The 16,919-nt window shown below is 34.7% G+C and overlaps 1 protein-coding gene across 1 annotated transcript in view; it reads right to left on the minus strand.

Moving 5' to 3' along the window:
- Positions 1-16,919, minus strand: part of LOC115453166 (proton-coupled folate transporter) — a 39,035-nt gene that overhangs the window by 12,190 nt on the left and 9,926 nt on the right. Inside the window, 2 exon segments of the mRNA XM_037439345.1 lie at positions 3,308-3,529; positions 5,454-5,555. Coding sequence (XP_037295242.1) covers positions 3,308-3,529; positions 5,454-5,555 — 324 coding nt within the window.

Below are 16,919 nucleotides of genomic sequence, written 5' to 3' on the forward strand. Positions count from 1 at the left end.
CATGCACACTATTGATTCTCAAAGTGGTCCAGAATCCTCAGGGATCCACAGGATACTTGACGGGGGTTTACGATGGCGTGACCAAACAATGAGAGTTCACAATTCGTAAGCTGAGATCCTCGAAAATTTATCTGGTTTGATAGTAAAGAATTAAAATGTTGGCTTGACTTCATCTATCAATTAAGGCAGATAATATTGATAGGGGTCGTAAGGCACGGTAACCCCAACATAACTAAGTGGTATATGAGAAATAATAGTTTGAGAATCTCTGAAGCACACTGTGTTCTGTTATCAATAATCTAATTTTAACTCTAACTTCTCTTATTTGTTGTGCATGTACCATTGTACTGTTTGCATAACCGTTCTTTCTTTTCAACTTTTAGATTATGCTCGCACGTCCGGCCGCTGTAATAAGTTTTTTAGGAATAAGAGTTCCGTGTTTTTCCGGAATAAAAGGAGTTTATATTTAAATTCGACCTCTAGGAATATACATTCAATTCCATGTTTTGCGTGATGCGAGTACAAACACACAGGCAGACAAATCTCTAGAAACTGTTGTTTTCGCTTCTATTGCTTTCATAAAAACACTCCCTTATTCGTTTTTCATCAATATCTATAATGTACCGACATCACCGCATTACAATTATATTATATGTAGAGATCGGCGAGCTTTAGTTTATCAATATATATTGTAGAAACAGTTTTTTTTTTAGCTTAAGCATAGAGTTTAAAATTGAAATAACGATGACAAATGCTGATCTTTGAGCAAACGCAGATTTATATAATTTAAGCCCATCTTATTTCTATGCTATTTTACTACTGTAAATACTATAAATAACTATTTTTTAATGATATTCGCTAGCCAGCAAAAAATCAAGTCGAATCAATGACCTCTTCATATGTTTGTTATTATGTAACGTAGTTGGTAGAAATAATAATTTATGGCATATTAATAGTAATGAAAAAGTCGCTTTCTATTATAAAATTGCAAATAAATCATATACAAAGTTTTTTACAACTCCGCCCGTTCGGATGTCGTTTCAAGTAGACCATTTTATGCAATTTCGGGATAAAATTAGAGATAATTAGGAATAGGAGTAGAGTCCGCCAGGGTAAGTACCACCGCAATGTCTAATTCTGCCGCCAAGGAACAGTGTGTAGTCACTGTTGCGTTCCTATTTGAAGAACATTGTAGCCCGTGTAATTACTGGACATAATAATACTTAACATCTCATGTCTTAGGATGGCGAGCGTAGTGGAATACCAAATAATACTTTGTAATAAAAGGTGTTGGATGGTGCTTCTTCTGTTTATGGGCGGTCCTATCGCTTACCAACCGGCGAACGGCAAGGACGTCTCGTCATTCAAAGCACCTAGCATCTAGGCATTCCCTTCATAAGACGTAAATGGGTAGTGCATAACTTTGTCTTAGTGACGTTTGTTATCACATTTATTTATTCCTATTGTGATAGTCATATAACATACTTTGTTATTGCGATAAACATCTAGACATATCCAGTTATAAGTGATTATGAATGTTTTGTCTACTGACATCAGAGATCATTACGAATTTGCATATTGACTAGGAATTAATATTACCTATTGCTAATTTATTTATTCTTCTTCCTTGTTACTTCTGTCGGAAGATGATAAAAGCTATAATTTATTTTTCTATATAATTATTACCACATACAATATACATAGATTTTAGTATTTATAAGTATATAAGTCCGAGGTGACGAATGCGGCAACAGTCCCATGAACTAAAAGCATAACCTAACCTAACCTAACTATGCCAGGTTTTATCATAGAACTAATTATTTCAGAGCTATTTATTTGACTTACATTTACTTCAAACTTTTTAGAATTCACTACCTCGGTGGCGTAGTTACATTACGGTACAACAGCTAATGTCGAGGTTTCGGGTTCGATCCTTAGGTCGGGCAATGAGGTATTGGATTATTCTACTTAGTATCAGCCTGAAGTTTGACGTTGGATATGGTGATAGGCTCGCCCCTATTACACCATGGGATAGAATACACACGGCAGAAGTGGGTGCACGAGTTGTGCCTACACCTACCCCTTTGGAAATAAAAGGCGTGAGTATGTGTGTGTGTTTTTCAGAATCTATAAAATTGAATTTAATCCTTCATGAATATATATTATTTCTTATCGGTATTTAATATATACAATTAAACCTTGGCCAATATTAACGAACGAATAGGTAATGAATAAAATAATGTTTTATTTACTTATTTAATTACTGATTCACGTGTATTTTTATATTATGTTAGAATGTAATAATTGTTTGTTAACGCAATAATATAAATAAAATACATTTTATTCAAAAACAGAATCCATCCATTCACACCACGCCAGCTAAATCATTCAGAAAATACTTAATACCCTCAATTTATTCGCAAAAGATTAATAAGTAACTAAAGACGGTCCCTTGCTAATGTCATTCGTCACAACGTTTCCTAACCGTGTTTCAATCGAATGTAACGATATCTCCGGTCGCGTAAGAGGGCGGCCGAGCGGAAAGTTCGAGATTTGTAGACACGTTTATCATTAGCAAAGACGTAAACTTGTCCTACAAAGTAACGGGTTTAGTACGAGATGAGAGTAATGTAAACGGGGTATATAGTATTTAAGGGTTGAAGAAAAACAATTTTAGATCGGAATTACTACGAGATAGAGTAACTTCTTGCTTCACCTTCAGAATAGGAATGGGGAATTTGGAAATCACACTGAACATCACAATGCACCAGCAAAATTGTTACTTTACAACTACTACGAACGATGATACGATAGATAGAATACATTGTTCAATATTCTCATGAAATTTACGGAGTAAGTGATAAAGCAAGTGTGATGCCAATACCTACCAATTTCAGTATTTCAGTCCGAAATAATAACAGTTTTTTCGTATGTGTTTTAGTAGAATGAGTGATAAAAGTCGCTGTAGAGTTATGTTTATGTATGTATGTGAGACCGGAAAAGGGTAGGTAGGGACTCGTATTAGATACGATGGCCCTTTCCCTTGCCTGCGTTATGAGGAAGAGAATGAGGAGTCATCCGAAAGGGCAGGACTACGACATAACATGCTTTCGTTCGCCCCTCGTCGAACACCCTTGGGGGTGTACTGGCTGGTTGAAATGTGTATAAGTGAGTTGAGTGTGGTTGCAATAGTTGGTAGTATTTTTGTTAAAGAGGGATAGCGTTACATTCCAATATTGGCCGCATGTTCGCTCTATCTCTCTCACTTTTAATTTTACAATCTATTCTCTATATTTTTTAAACTTACCCACTTCATCCGGATTGACCAGCTTGGACGCGATCGAGCGAAGAGACGTGGCACCAGCAGAACTGAACATGTCCAACACTGGCCCAATGAAGTAGATGGTCCGATTGGGAGCTAGTGCGTACAGGATGCTGGCAGCTATCCTGCTCACACACGCCACCACGCCAATGATGCTGTCTTCCACGCACCATTTTTTGCTGAACAAGTATATTGTTATGAAGGAACCTGTGCAAGAAATTATCTATATACTGACAGACGAAATTGATTTTATTTTCGATCCTAATTTTTTTTTAAATAATTTAATGACTGAATGGTAAATACTGATATAACACCGACCATCGAGGTAACCTCTTTTGCTGGTCAGTATGTTGCCTGGACAGCAAATATCTGGCCGCCACTCCACTTACCATCAGGTGTAGTGGAATCATTGCCCAGACCTATTACAGCATTCCACTACGCTTAATAACAGCTCATTCTGCCGGCCCATATAAAAATTACATGTCCATAGCTAAGTAAGAAGGACGTAAATGTAAAAGAAATATGCTGTTAAATAATAAAATAGACTTTATTAACCGATGAAATTAAAATGATGTTATTAGTGTTGTTTTTTTCGAAACTAGTTATAGGGGCACGCCAAGGTGACTCCACTGCACTTGATCGGGAGGAGTAGCGTCTATATTATAAACTGACTAGGGATGATTATCCCTCGCCAGTTGGTACAATAATGCCGGCTGGAAACTAGATATGTACTGATGCCAGAATGCGACACAATTACATAAGCCATTATGGCGGGTTTTACGTGTATGTGTATCATCTCAGCCACAGGAAGTCCACTGCTGAACATAGGCCTCCCCCAAGGATCTCCACGTCGACCTGTTGGAAGCGGCCTACATCCAGCGACTTCCTGCGACCTTAGCCAGGTCGTCCGTACACCTTGTAGGCGGGCGGTATATGTGTATAAAGTATACTTATAAACTTGTTTTAGTGTTAAGAGGTAGTTAAAAATTCCTTATATATCAGTCAAAAATATCACCGGTTCCTAGTTTAAACATTATTAAGAGGCAAGATGGCGGGTTTTGAGTTACAGCTACTCGAGTAAATTTCTTTTAACTAAGCGTAGCTCTGCGATTTTTAATAAGTAAGACTATATAAGGTGTCTCTTTACGGACATATACGAAAAAAACATTGTTATTATACCACCACTGTAAGCTGTAAGAGCCTAGTTGGAAGTGGAATGGACTGCCGAAACGCATGTCCGTAGGTTCAAAAAGCAAGGGTACTTCTGACTTTTCTAAAGTTATGTGTGTATTCTTAGTTAATTGTCGCTTACTTTAACGGTGAAGAAAAACATAGCGAAGAAACCGGCTTTCCTGAGAAGTTCCTTTCAACAATTTTGAGGATATGAGAAATGTAACAATTTGAACTAGGCCAGGCAGTAGTAAAGAAGGCCCGTACCCACCAGGGAGGTAGAAATAATACATGACTAATATTATTATGTTTATTTCTTAACCTATTACCAGCCTAATAACTTGTAAAAAAAATTAAACTAATTTGGACTTTATTGAAACACAAGAGTGAACGAATAAGAATTAGTACTAATACATCTTCATTTGTAATTTTGTTACTAAACAGGCATCTATACAATTAAACGCTTTCGACTCTCAATGTCCTTTTAAAATTCATCTTGTATTTCTTAACCAGTTTTTAAACATAGGTTTTTATTTTTATTATAATTTATTGTCAGGAATTTTAACATGTCCATAAAGAAATAAAAAAGTGTTTCTGTCTTATAAACAAAGTGAATATTTACGGTTCATCACTTTTACGTCTTTTAACTACCAAGTAATGTATACCGTTTATTGGCCATTTCATCTTTAATAAATAAATGAGAAATAGGAAATAAAAATTGAATTATTAAAAAAACATTCACGTCGAATTGATAACCTCCTCCTTTTTTTTAAATCGGTTAATAAATGTAATTTACTTTCCTAGCACTTAGAATTAGCAGATTAAATAATTTAAATTTCGAATATTTAAAATACACTGCATTTACGAAGCAAGTTACACATAATATACTTCAAATTTTATAAACAATTGTTGTTAAGATATTTATATAATAAACTTATTAATAATAAAATATAAAACTTACCAACAATACCAACAAGGACGGAGTACGTCAGAAACAGACTGTAGTCGACTTCGGTGAATTTGAACTTGTATCGTGTGAACCAGTTGGTCATCTGCGCCTCACCTTTATCCCAAACGAAACAGGTATTAGTCAATCTGTGGCCACCATGCGACGGCAATCTGCAAACATTACCCGTGACAGCGGTTGTGTTTGCTAACTACGTACAGGGCCTGACAACCCGGATATCCGGATGAAATATTCACCGCCCCTATTTACGACGGCCTTTTTGGTCACAACAGTATTTTTCATGCCATCCTCAGCCGATATTGACTGGTTGTCATTCATTTAGAGTGAACATCAAACTCGAGCATCTGGCGGTATCTAGGGCCCGTGGGGCCCTCCTAGAATCTGTCACCTCGGATGGTGGGTCTATCCGCATCCTTAGAGCTAGTGCTGCTTAAAAGTACTCACATTGGTGATAGGTGCTTCTTGGCATCATTTTGGAGTACACTAAACTCACCATCAGGGTTTCTTGTGGTTGTTTTAAAGTGGCTTTAATTTCTAGCATTAGGTGTACTTAGGTAGTATTACTGTTCTTATAAATTTTAACAAAAATAGCGTTTGAATTTTGTTCATGTCATTATAAGGTTTGTTAGAATTTAGTTTAACATAATAAGTAATTCACATGCATAAAGATGTGGTAGAGGTATTTACGTAGAGTCTATCATACGCACAACTATCGTAATGTTACGTTGCCTAAATGGTGTATAGTGACGTACATACATGGGCTGTGTACCGGGTAGTCCTAGATTTGGATTCTCCATATGGATTTTATGGCAAACGAACGGTCGTAAAATTGGTGAATGATTCCTCAAAACCTACAAGGTCGATCTTGTAATATTAGTGAAAAAAGAGAAAAAAAATATTTATAAATCACTTGTGGAGTTATGAAAGTGCTTACAAAATACACGTTTGCCGCTAAAGGCACGTATACGCCAAAAAAAAATTATATTAAAAAATTACTTAATACCAAACCTTTGTGAGTCTCGTGTCTGTGCTACATGCACATAAAAAACTATTATTTCACTTTTAAGCAGATCAATATTAGGTTAACCCCAGATCATATATGTATACATATAACATTTTAATTACCAAAATCAAAATATATGTACAGCTGCTATTAACTGTTACTTCATCGTGTTATATTGATTTTGTTATCATCTGTTTCCATTTGTTGAGTATTTGTCATTAATACGTGACGTCATAATGTTTTTAAGACAAAACTGTAATTTAATATAAATTTATTTAACACTACAGCTATCGGCAGACTAAGGTTGGATTGCACATCGACTTTAAACATATTTACTGGTAAATACATACATTTAAAACATCGTGCTGTCACTTTCGTTTGGTAGGAATTGACAAAGACAGCACTATGATTACAATATATATTTTTTAAATAAATTATAATTAGAGAATTGTTTTGAAAACGAAACTTAATGTCGTAGGCATTCACTACCAGACAATCTGACAGTGGTAGAAATATAAAAAATCAGTACCCTTAGTACGAATTTACGCATTATCGTATAGTATCCAGTAAGTTAATGTTTACGCATTTATAGTTGTTTGAGAAGAATATACTCTAAATTAAAAAAAAAAACAAATTCGTACTGACGATCATCATACATTTTAAGTTTACCGTTACAATGGTCACATCTACTATTCGAATTTTAAATGCGCGCAATTCTGACGCTGTTGTATTTTAGTTCCTAACACGCTTACGCGGCATTGTTCAAATTTCGATACAAAATTCACTTACCCGAAAACAATATGGTAACGATACGATAACGCATAAATTCGTGCTAACGATGGGATTTATGTCAATTCGAATTACATTTGGACAGTAAATTAGTATTCTGGCATTGAGCATACTACAACCAGTCATAATGCAGTGTAATGTAAGTTCTGAATACTTTTTTACAAAATTTTTATTGCTTCGAAATAACACTTTAAATCCGGATTTGACCGATTAGAAGACCTCAATGAAGTCTAGATTAGACATTCTAAAAACACAAATTCATACTATTGTTGACACTAAGTAACGTTAGTTTTGAAAGCAATAATTAAAACATGCCACCGACCGTAACACCAAAAATTTACCAAAACATTAATCAAAAAAGATTTGATCGCAGCCGTCTTTTCCTTTTTATACGCTATGGCAATATCCTTTGTGTATTGTGATTAATATCATTATTTTTTAAAAACAGATTTTTTTTCGTCTCATTAATTCACCTGTTTTAATTGTTTTTTTCCGGGAGTTTAATTGTAATAATTACGTTAATTAATAATATAGTATCATAAATTCTCTAACATAGTCTTTATTGATAAAATACATTGAAGCATGCCCTATACGTCATTAAAAACTTAGCTAGCAATAAAGCGATATATTAAGTAACGCAAATATCTCAACTATTTATTTATAAATCCTTGAAAACACAATAACACATAAGTCTTCATGTTATAAAACAATAATAAGGAAAGTTCCATGTGAAAGTAAAGTTATTTTTAGATCCACAAACATTTTGAGATAAGAAAACATTAGAAGGCCGTATTAGTCTCGATAACTAATTAAGTAAACATTGTTAATGGCGTATCTATTCTGATTTGAATTCCATTGTTTGTGTTTAATTTTGCTTTACACCAATTTATTAGCTATTTAGGGCGCACTGTGGCGAATTTGCCACGTTGTAATAACAGAAAATGATGTCTGATGTATTCAAAATAATGGTAATAATAAAATAAAGTTTCATAACTGTAAGGAATTCGGGCAAACTTCAAACGAATAAGCAAAAGTTTTACTAAAACTCAATGATATCGGTGATGAAGGAACTTCGGTCATGCATAATAATTTATATTGAAAACAAATCCCAATGAAATAATCATATTTAGGTCCATTTGCTTGCAAGAATTGATTCGAGTAAAGTCTGATATTTCGCCTCAAAGATTTTAAAATATCACAGATTGATCATATTCTGATAAATGATAATCAATATTGTATTTACCAGCTCTTAATTTTTTCCGCCAGTCGATTTTTAAGCTCAAAATGCATAATCCGGGTTAATTTACGTATCTATACTAAATCCATCCAATTAGCTTTTTTGACCTAGCTATTATATTGACCCGAGTAGGCTTATACTTATAAACAATTTGCTACTCGCTGGGTGCTGTGGCGGATATTAGTAGGCCATACGTGTTGTACATATCAGTGACTATAATAATTAATTATAATAATTATAATAATTGTTTAATACTAATGTAACTATGTCAAGTGTTATTATATATACAAATTGGTAGTGGTAACAAATAAATAAATAAACACACCGGAGTTTCGGGTGAACCCTTTAGACATTCGCAACCTTTTAAATTAAGTGACCACGCACAACCCAGTAACGAGTTACAAACCACAGTTCACGATGGTCAGTGAGAGAAGATGTAGACATCAGCGATTGAGGGATGATATTTGAAAAACATTATATATTACTGCATTCATAGCCACGGCGGCCGGAACTATTAGAAGTGTCGGGAAGATAGAGAACGAGGCGAGGACAGAACGACGGTCTTGCGGAGTACAGGTTTATTGAGGCATCGCGTAATAAGTGTTCTTATTTTTTCTGAGTAATATTATTTAATTTTCCTTATTTTCTGAACGTGGACTTGACTTACTTTAACAACAAAAACATTTATTTCAACCCAAAAACATTACTGTATATTCGGAAATTACGATCAATTATTCAGAAGAAGGATTTTATTCGATTTAAAAAGCCAAGGTAGATGTAACACGGCAATATTTAAGTTTTCTTCGACTGATATACGATACATTCATTCATACCTTTGAATGTCCAAGATCACATGAAATATAGGATATAGGTAAAGTGTAAGCAATTTTGAATGCAACTGGTGCTTTACAACTACTAGTTTTTGCTCCCGGCTTTGCATTCCCTTTCCCGCAATTTCCTTTCCCTCTATTCATTTTTCCAGGATGTAAATAGCTTTTGTTAGTCCAGGATCGGCCGGCCTTAGGTATTATCTGGCGACATTTATTTATGAATCAACTATACTTTAAAGGAAAAGCATAACTTGATGACATTCTAGTCATAGTTAAGTATATAGTAATATTGTTTTTTTTTTCCATATATTCGAAATTGGTCTTATAATATAATCGAAGATAGGTAACAATTGTGTCTCACATAGGGTGAGCAGGGGAGTTCCACTATTTGATACGTAATTCGTCCCCCTCCCCCTATATAGTAATGTTTTTTTTCCGTGGTTATCACCGGGAGTACCCTGCTAATGGTGTACAGGCGATCCCCCGTCTTAGCAACCACGGCAGCCCCATGATGAGTTGGTGGGCCCTATCACTGGAGGTTCGGTAGCCTCCAGCTAGACGGTCTTAGGGCCCGGGAGGAAGAAGGGAGGGGATAGAGGGAAGGAATAGAGGGAAGGAAGAGGAGTTTTTAGGATGGTTGGAAGGAACGGAAGGGAAATGTTCACGAACCCTTAGACAGACCTCAATGTGAACTTAGCAACCAAGAGGCATACGCACGAGCTGTGTGCCTAGGATCGCGGCAAATGTGCCCCCCTGGAAGGGCGTGCATTTAGTGTGGAGACCAAGCGCACAAGAATTACCTCGGGGGAGTATATAGTAATGTTGCACCTTGTCAGGCTATCAAACGTAAGGTCATGTTAAAAAAATCCTAACTCTCGTCACTGTCCCTGAGATGAGGCGCCCGAGCGACCTCTCTATCCTCACTGCCTAAAACCAATACAGAATCCAGAGGTTGGTCTGTGTGCAAAAAATTATTGAGTGGTTCCGCATTAAATACATCCTTCGTTTTGGAAACTTTATAAACATTCTCGATACTTTAAAAGAAGGAAAAGCAGTAACTATTCGAGAATGGGACGTCCATGCCATTGAATTCTTTATTCCATATTTATTTAAGTTTATTAACTGTTAATTATATATATTTATTGTATGCATTCGTAGTTATTAAGGGCTATAATAACGTGATATATAAAATTTCAAGAATCGTGCAAGTTGCGAGAAGTTAAAACAAAGAACTGGCAAAAGGTTTATATATACTTGCTATAACTTTTATATGTAACTTTTACTTTCTAGAAGACATGTTTTGGATTATAGTTATGGTCCAGGAATTATTTTTCATGTCATAGTGTGTTACATGATCGTAACCTCTTTTGTGTTAAATAAAAAAAAATAATAAAAAAAATGACACTTTTAAAACTGCTTTCTGATTATCCCTTCAACGTTAGCCGAGAAATAGGTCAACGGTATGTAAGGAGGTTAATATCAGCCTTCGATCGGTTTATAAATAGAAATGCAAGTCGTATCCACCAACTACACGTGATGACACCAGAATGTAGTGCCGCATGCGCTAATTACACCAATTTTCCAGTTAAACCGATCTTGTACTGTTTGTTCCTTATTGCTAAAATATATTTCGGTCTGTAAACTTGATATGAAATATCAACATTAATTTAATTTCTTATGTTTACGCGAATGTTAGACATTGAAATAAAATTATTTTGCAGTTTTTATGTTACAATTTTCTTCTTACGTTTAGGCAGAAGACCAACAAAAGACCGGCTGCAATATTTCATGATTCAGAGCTCATTATGATCGGACCGACAACAGCCTTTTTTTAAATGTGTAATTGTAAAATATAGGTAGATATTGTAACTTTGACTTTTCGGATGACCAATACCTCAGTTTGCCCCGTGACCACGAACGCTGCAGTCTTCGAAACGTTGGAAGAAAAATATAACATAGAAACCAGGATGAAATCCGCAAAATAATTTTCTTTTTATATCTACAGTAGTATTTTCCTGTATGCGCGGTTTAAAATGTTATAAATAATTATGTCGTGTGGGTTGGTGGCGCCATGGAGCGAGGAATCATTGGCTTAGATTCCTGTACTAAGCAAATTAATTAAAAATAGTATACTAAAAAGAATAGTTGATACAACATATTTTAAATCAAATACGATATGTGTGAATCTATTTAAATGTAACCGATATTTCCATATTCTTATTTATAATAGTTCCATAGGTTGCCAAGTCGCGTCGTAAACTTGGAATACGTTCATTGCATCAGATTGCAAGTCCATTTCTTAATCGAGGATCCGCCATTTTTTCTACTCATAAAGAATAGTCATGATACAATATATTTTAAATCAAATAGGTACGATAGGTGTGTATCGATTCGATTAATTCGATTTCGATCGATTTAAATGTAACCGATATTTCCAAATTATTATTTATAATCTCAACGTAATCGTGGAATACGTTCATTGCATTGTAAGTAGCGTCGTTAATCGAGCATCCGCCATTTTTGAAAATCGTGTTATTTAAATTTCGAATGTATGCAACCCGCATAACAACGTATTTGGCGCAGCTGATTGCGCTGGTCGCCGGTAACCAAGGTGACCGATGCCAGCACAGCGCGGGTACAAATTCTCATTGAAATTCGGAGGAACTTCCGCCCTTTCTAGAGAGATTCCTAATGTTTGAGAAAACAATGATGAGTTTCGGTTGATGTGCCGAACAATTTACCAATTCAGTCCAACTATCGATTAGATCTTTCCTAGTTATTACATGTAATTATATATCCAGGTCTTACAAGGATTGTATGCTAGGGATCATAATGTTTTTTTTTCTTATCTTTTATTTTTTGTTTATTTTGCCGCTTGCCTGATGATAAGCGATACGACCGCCCAAAAACAGTAAAAACACCATCCAACACCTTGAATAACAAAGAATTGTTGGGTATTCCACTGCGCTCGTCATCCTGAGACATTAGATGTTAAGTCTCATTACGTCCAGTAGTTACACTGGCTACAATGTCCTTCAAACCGGAACACAACAGTGACTACACACTGCTGCTTGGTGGCAGATATAAACATTGCGGTGGTACTTAACCACGAGAACATATGAGAAACCTACCACGAGTATTGATTTATTTTACCACGAATGATTGTTATTTTCGCAAAAAACAATATTGGTGTTTACACCAACATTCATCAATACTATTTTTGTTTACTTAAAATAGCATACCTATTTGGATAGATTAGTCATACTAAACGAATTTCGATTCATATATTCTAGATTCATTTAATGGAATGCCACGGTGGCGTAGTGGCACTGCATCCGCGGTACGACAGCGCTCTGAGGTCCTGGGTTCAAATCTCGGGTCGGGCAAAGTGATATTTGGGATTTTCTGCCCAGTATCCGCCCGGCTCGAATTTGTTCCCGATATGGCGATAAAAACGCCCCCTATTACATCACGGGACGGAACACACTTGGCGAGAAGTGGGTGGCCTGGCCTTTGCATACCCCTTTGGTGATAAATGCGTGATGTTGGGTGTGGAGATTTATTTACTTAGTCCAAAAATATAATAAATAATCGAAATACCAAAATTTTCAAATAGAGCATAATTTACCTTTATATTCAGTGTGTAGATTCATTTACTTAGTCCAAAAATGTAGTAAATAAGCAAATACCAAAATTTTCCCTACTGGACCATAATTTAGACTTATATTCATGATTTGAAAAAACGTAATATTTGCACTGTATAATAATACTTTAGAGTATCTAGAAACGCTATTATTTTATATTTTTCTTTTTAAAACGCACCCTAGTACGATTGCAATAAAGCTTGAACTTTAAAACCTTAGTCCCTGAACTAGGTATTTGACACTACAAGCTTGTAAGGTATTACGTAATACTCCAGTAGAACCGTGAAAACTCAATGTATTTTACAGTACATTTCCAAATGTCTGCGACCTCAGTGACTCAGCCAAATATAAATTGAAACTGGAGTTGTTATTCGTTTCTTGCATTGATGCAAACTGATTAGGTTTTTGTAAGTTGTAATAAAATAAACTGTATCTGTTTTACAATGTGCTTTAAATACCTATGAATAATTTTTTATATATACATATAATAGGGAGCCCTTTTCCGTCTACGGGGTATATCTGGCTTTTTGCAATTACTGGCTTCTTGAAGGGCAACTTTTATAGCCATATAGGTAAATAGGATTTTTTTGACTCTTCTATCTATACAGCTTTCAAATCTGTCCTTCAATAAGAAAAGAATTGCAAAAATACGGATATGTCCTCGTAGATGGATTAGGGCCCCCTGATTATATATTTTAATTTCATCACAATAATAAGGAGTAAGAGTAAATAATAGCTATGAGAAGGTTGTGTCCAAAACCAGAATTTGCATTAATTAAAGCATTTTCTAAGATAATAAATATAATATTGCAGGCATTGACGTATATTCTATAGACAGGAACGTCCATATAAACTATTTGTTCAAAATCTGAACTAAAATGGCAACCGAACCGTCACTGTTATAACCAGTATATATAATTATTTGTTATTTATTCACTTAAACAACAAATAATTTTACTTATTTGACTAATATTTTTTATTCAAATCCAGGTTTACACTTAGACTCGAGTTCTTAAATCATGAGCGCCACTCCGTACACAACCACAAGCTGTCAATATTGACCGTACTAGTTTAAACGGATTGCAGTTCAATTCAGTTGAACACAGTGAATGTTCGGAATGCCATTTCTACTACGTAGTACATAGGTACATACATATAATGATATAGGTATATCGATGGTTGCAGGCAAATACAAAAAGGCTAACGAAGAGGCGTATCTAGTGCACCCATATTCTGTTGAGGGTCATTCGTCCTGTGATGTGATAGGAAGCGATCCTTTCGCCATATCGAACTTAATTCCTGAGCAACTCTTTGAGGAAAAGTTCGACGTTTCAGTCCAAGTACGCTGCCTCTACACAAAAAGCGATGACAGGGCACCTAAATTAGATTGATAATTTTGTAACGCTAAACTACAGCCTAAACTATCGAAATATATTTAGATCAGGGGCCTTATTCTGACTGTAAATGCGTAACGCGGCCGTGTCAGTTATCTTCATGAAATTTGCGTGGAATGGTATTCTGTATGCCAATTTTAATTGTCTTAAACGTGACGCGGAATGTTACGTGCTTGCTATACAGTATACACTGTCAATATAACGTGTTGGATAGAGAATAACGCACAAAAATACAATCCAGACTGTGCAAATATTTTCGATATAAATTGTATATTTATTTAAGCTATGTTTATTTATGTACTTTATCGCTATGTCTGCTAGAAAATATGCCAATACGATAAAACATGCGGGCGAAATTATTACTACTATTATTGAGTGATTCGGCATAACTATGTACACGGTGCGGTTCGGTAGTCGCTCGGCAGGCTCTAGTCTAAGGTTTGATCCCCGACTCGGGCAAAATTATATTGGCTTTTTCTGCTCATAAGCCCAGAGTCGGGGATAAGGCTAGATAAATGGTAATAGGCCACGTGCATAGCCAGGTTTCAATATGGGGTGATTCTAAAAAATAAATATGATAATCATTCGAAATAATAATGTAAGTTTGTCCGTCTTAAAAAGTCACAGGGACCCCAAAACCCCCATGGCTATTTCCATTGGCTCAACCCCATTTCATGCTTGAACTAACAAATCTGGCAAAAGGTGAATTTGTTATAACGCTACCTACCCCTAAAAAAGTAGAATGCGATATACCTATAATACCTGTAAAATTATTTTTTGTAGATTTTTATGTTCCGTATAAACGCCAAAATTACTGCAGCTATTTAATGATTTTTTTATACCTTCAGAGCCTAGTGGATGATTCCATGAAGTTTGTTTACGACGGACAACCAGAAGTCAGCTGACTATACATAATTACTGCCTTTTATAAATACAAATAATATTTATTGAATAATTGCACAATTAAAATAGTCATTACAAATCTGATAAATTTAGAACATAATTGTAAACATTTCGCTTAAACCTAATCGAAGGGTCGCTGCGGACCATACCTGGCGCAAAGATGCCCATAACGCTGGCAACATTACCATGCTGTATAGAAAGAGAAGACGCATAGGCATGTGTTATATTAAAATTATATTGTTAAGTGTATTTTGTCAATGTAGAGATTATACGTGAATGCCCTTTTGTTTAAATGTACGGACATTTTTTTTTATTTGTGTTCATATAACAATGTAATATGCGATATTACTAAGTTTCCGGCTGTAGGACATGTATCCATGGCTATGAATAAATAAAAAAAAAGTATAGTAAGAGATATTTATATTAATGCTGACTTTTTTAATTACTTAGAACATTTCGCTACTGTATGATATAATTATTAGCATTCTTACGAGATTTTGTGTTTTCAATTACAAAAGTGTTAAGTAATGACAACCCACTGTTAAGTAAAAAAAACAATTTCAAAACTCGGCCAGTGCTATACACAACCTATCAAGTATGTGTAAAATTGATGTTTCTTAATCGCTCATTTCGCACGTACAAATCTACGTGATTGTTACTATTGAAAATCATTAACACTCATTACCATAGATAAAACACGCCTATATTTATCTTGAGACGTTTTATCTGAGAAATAATATGTATTCTGGACATCAACTTAAGATTGTATCTGAAAAATTAATTCGAATTTTAAGAGCGTTGAGGATTTTTCGTTAAATATTAATTGATGATATTACGTTTTTAATTGTTCAGTAGAATACAAATTTTGTATGCAAAACATATTGAATATTTGTTTATATATTATTAAAATACGTAAATTTAAAATTAGCCCTCTCTCATGCACAACAGAAATATCTACTTACGTTTTTATACAAATACAAAACATGAATGGAAGTAATTTTCTTCCCACTCGACAAAAATAACACGACGTACTTAATACTTTCCTAAGATGGAATAATCTCGCCGCTAAGAAAACTTGTGATAATCTTTTGAAGTATTCTGGAAGTTTGATGGTGTATTTGTATATATATATATATATATATATATATATATATATATATATATATCTATAATGTGTATGAGATATATAAGAGGTATATTAATAAAGTATATCGATTGTAGTAGTTATTGTTGTATATTGACGGTGAAGGAAAATATCACGAGGAAACATATATCTAAGAATTGGGTATTTTACTTTTTTTAATGTGCTTTATTTGAACTTTAAATATGCATAGGCTACTAGAAAATTAAAATTTTGCGATATCATTAAAAACAAATTTCTATTTTATGTTTTGATTTTCCGCTCGGAAACCCTAGCCGCTATGCTGCCTGGATTCGTGACGTCATTCGATATTATACAACAGTTATCACGTTTCATGTGCGAAATATAGAATATACAAATTTTTGCTCGCGTCATGGAGTTTTCCGGGATAAAAGATTAGCTATATATTTTTTCGGGATAGAAAGTTTCCTATAACCTTTCCCGCGTCCTAAAGTATTTTAAAATTTCATAAAAATCCATTGGTTGGATTTCGAAAAAATCGATAACATACAGACAGAC

The sequence above is a fragment of the Manduca sexta genome, chromosome 16 (assembly GCF_014839805.1).
Source record: "Manduca sexta isolate Smith_Timp_Sample1 chromosome 16, JHU_Msex_v1.0, whole genome shotgun sequence".
Lineage (NCBI taxonomy): Eukaryota > Metazoa > Arthropoda > Insecta > Lepidoptera > Sphingidae > Manduca > Manduca sexta.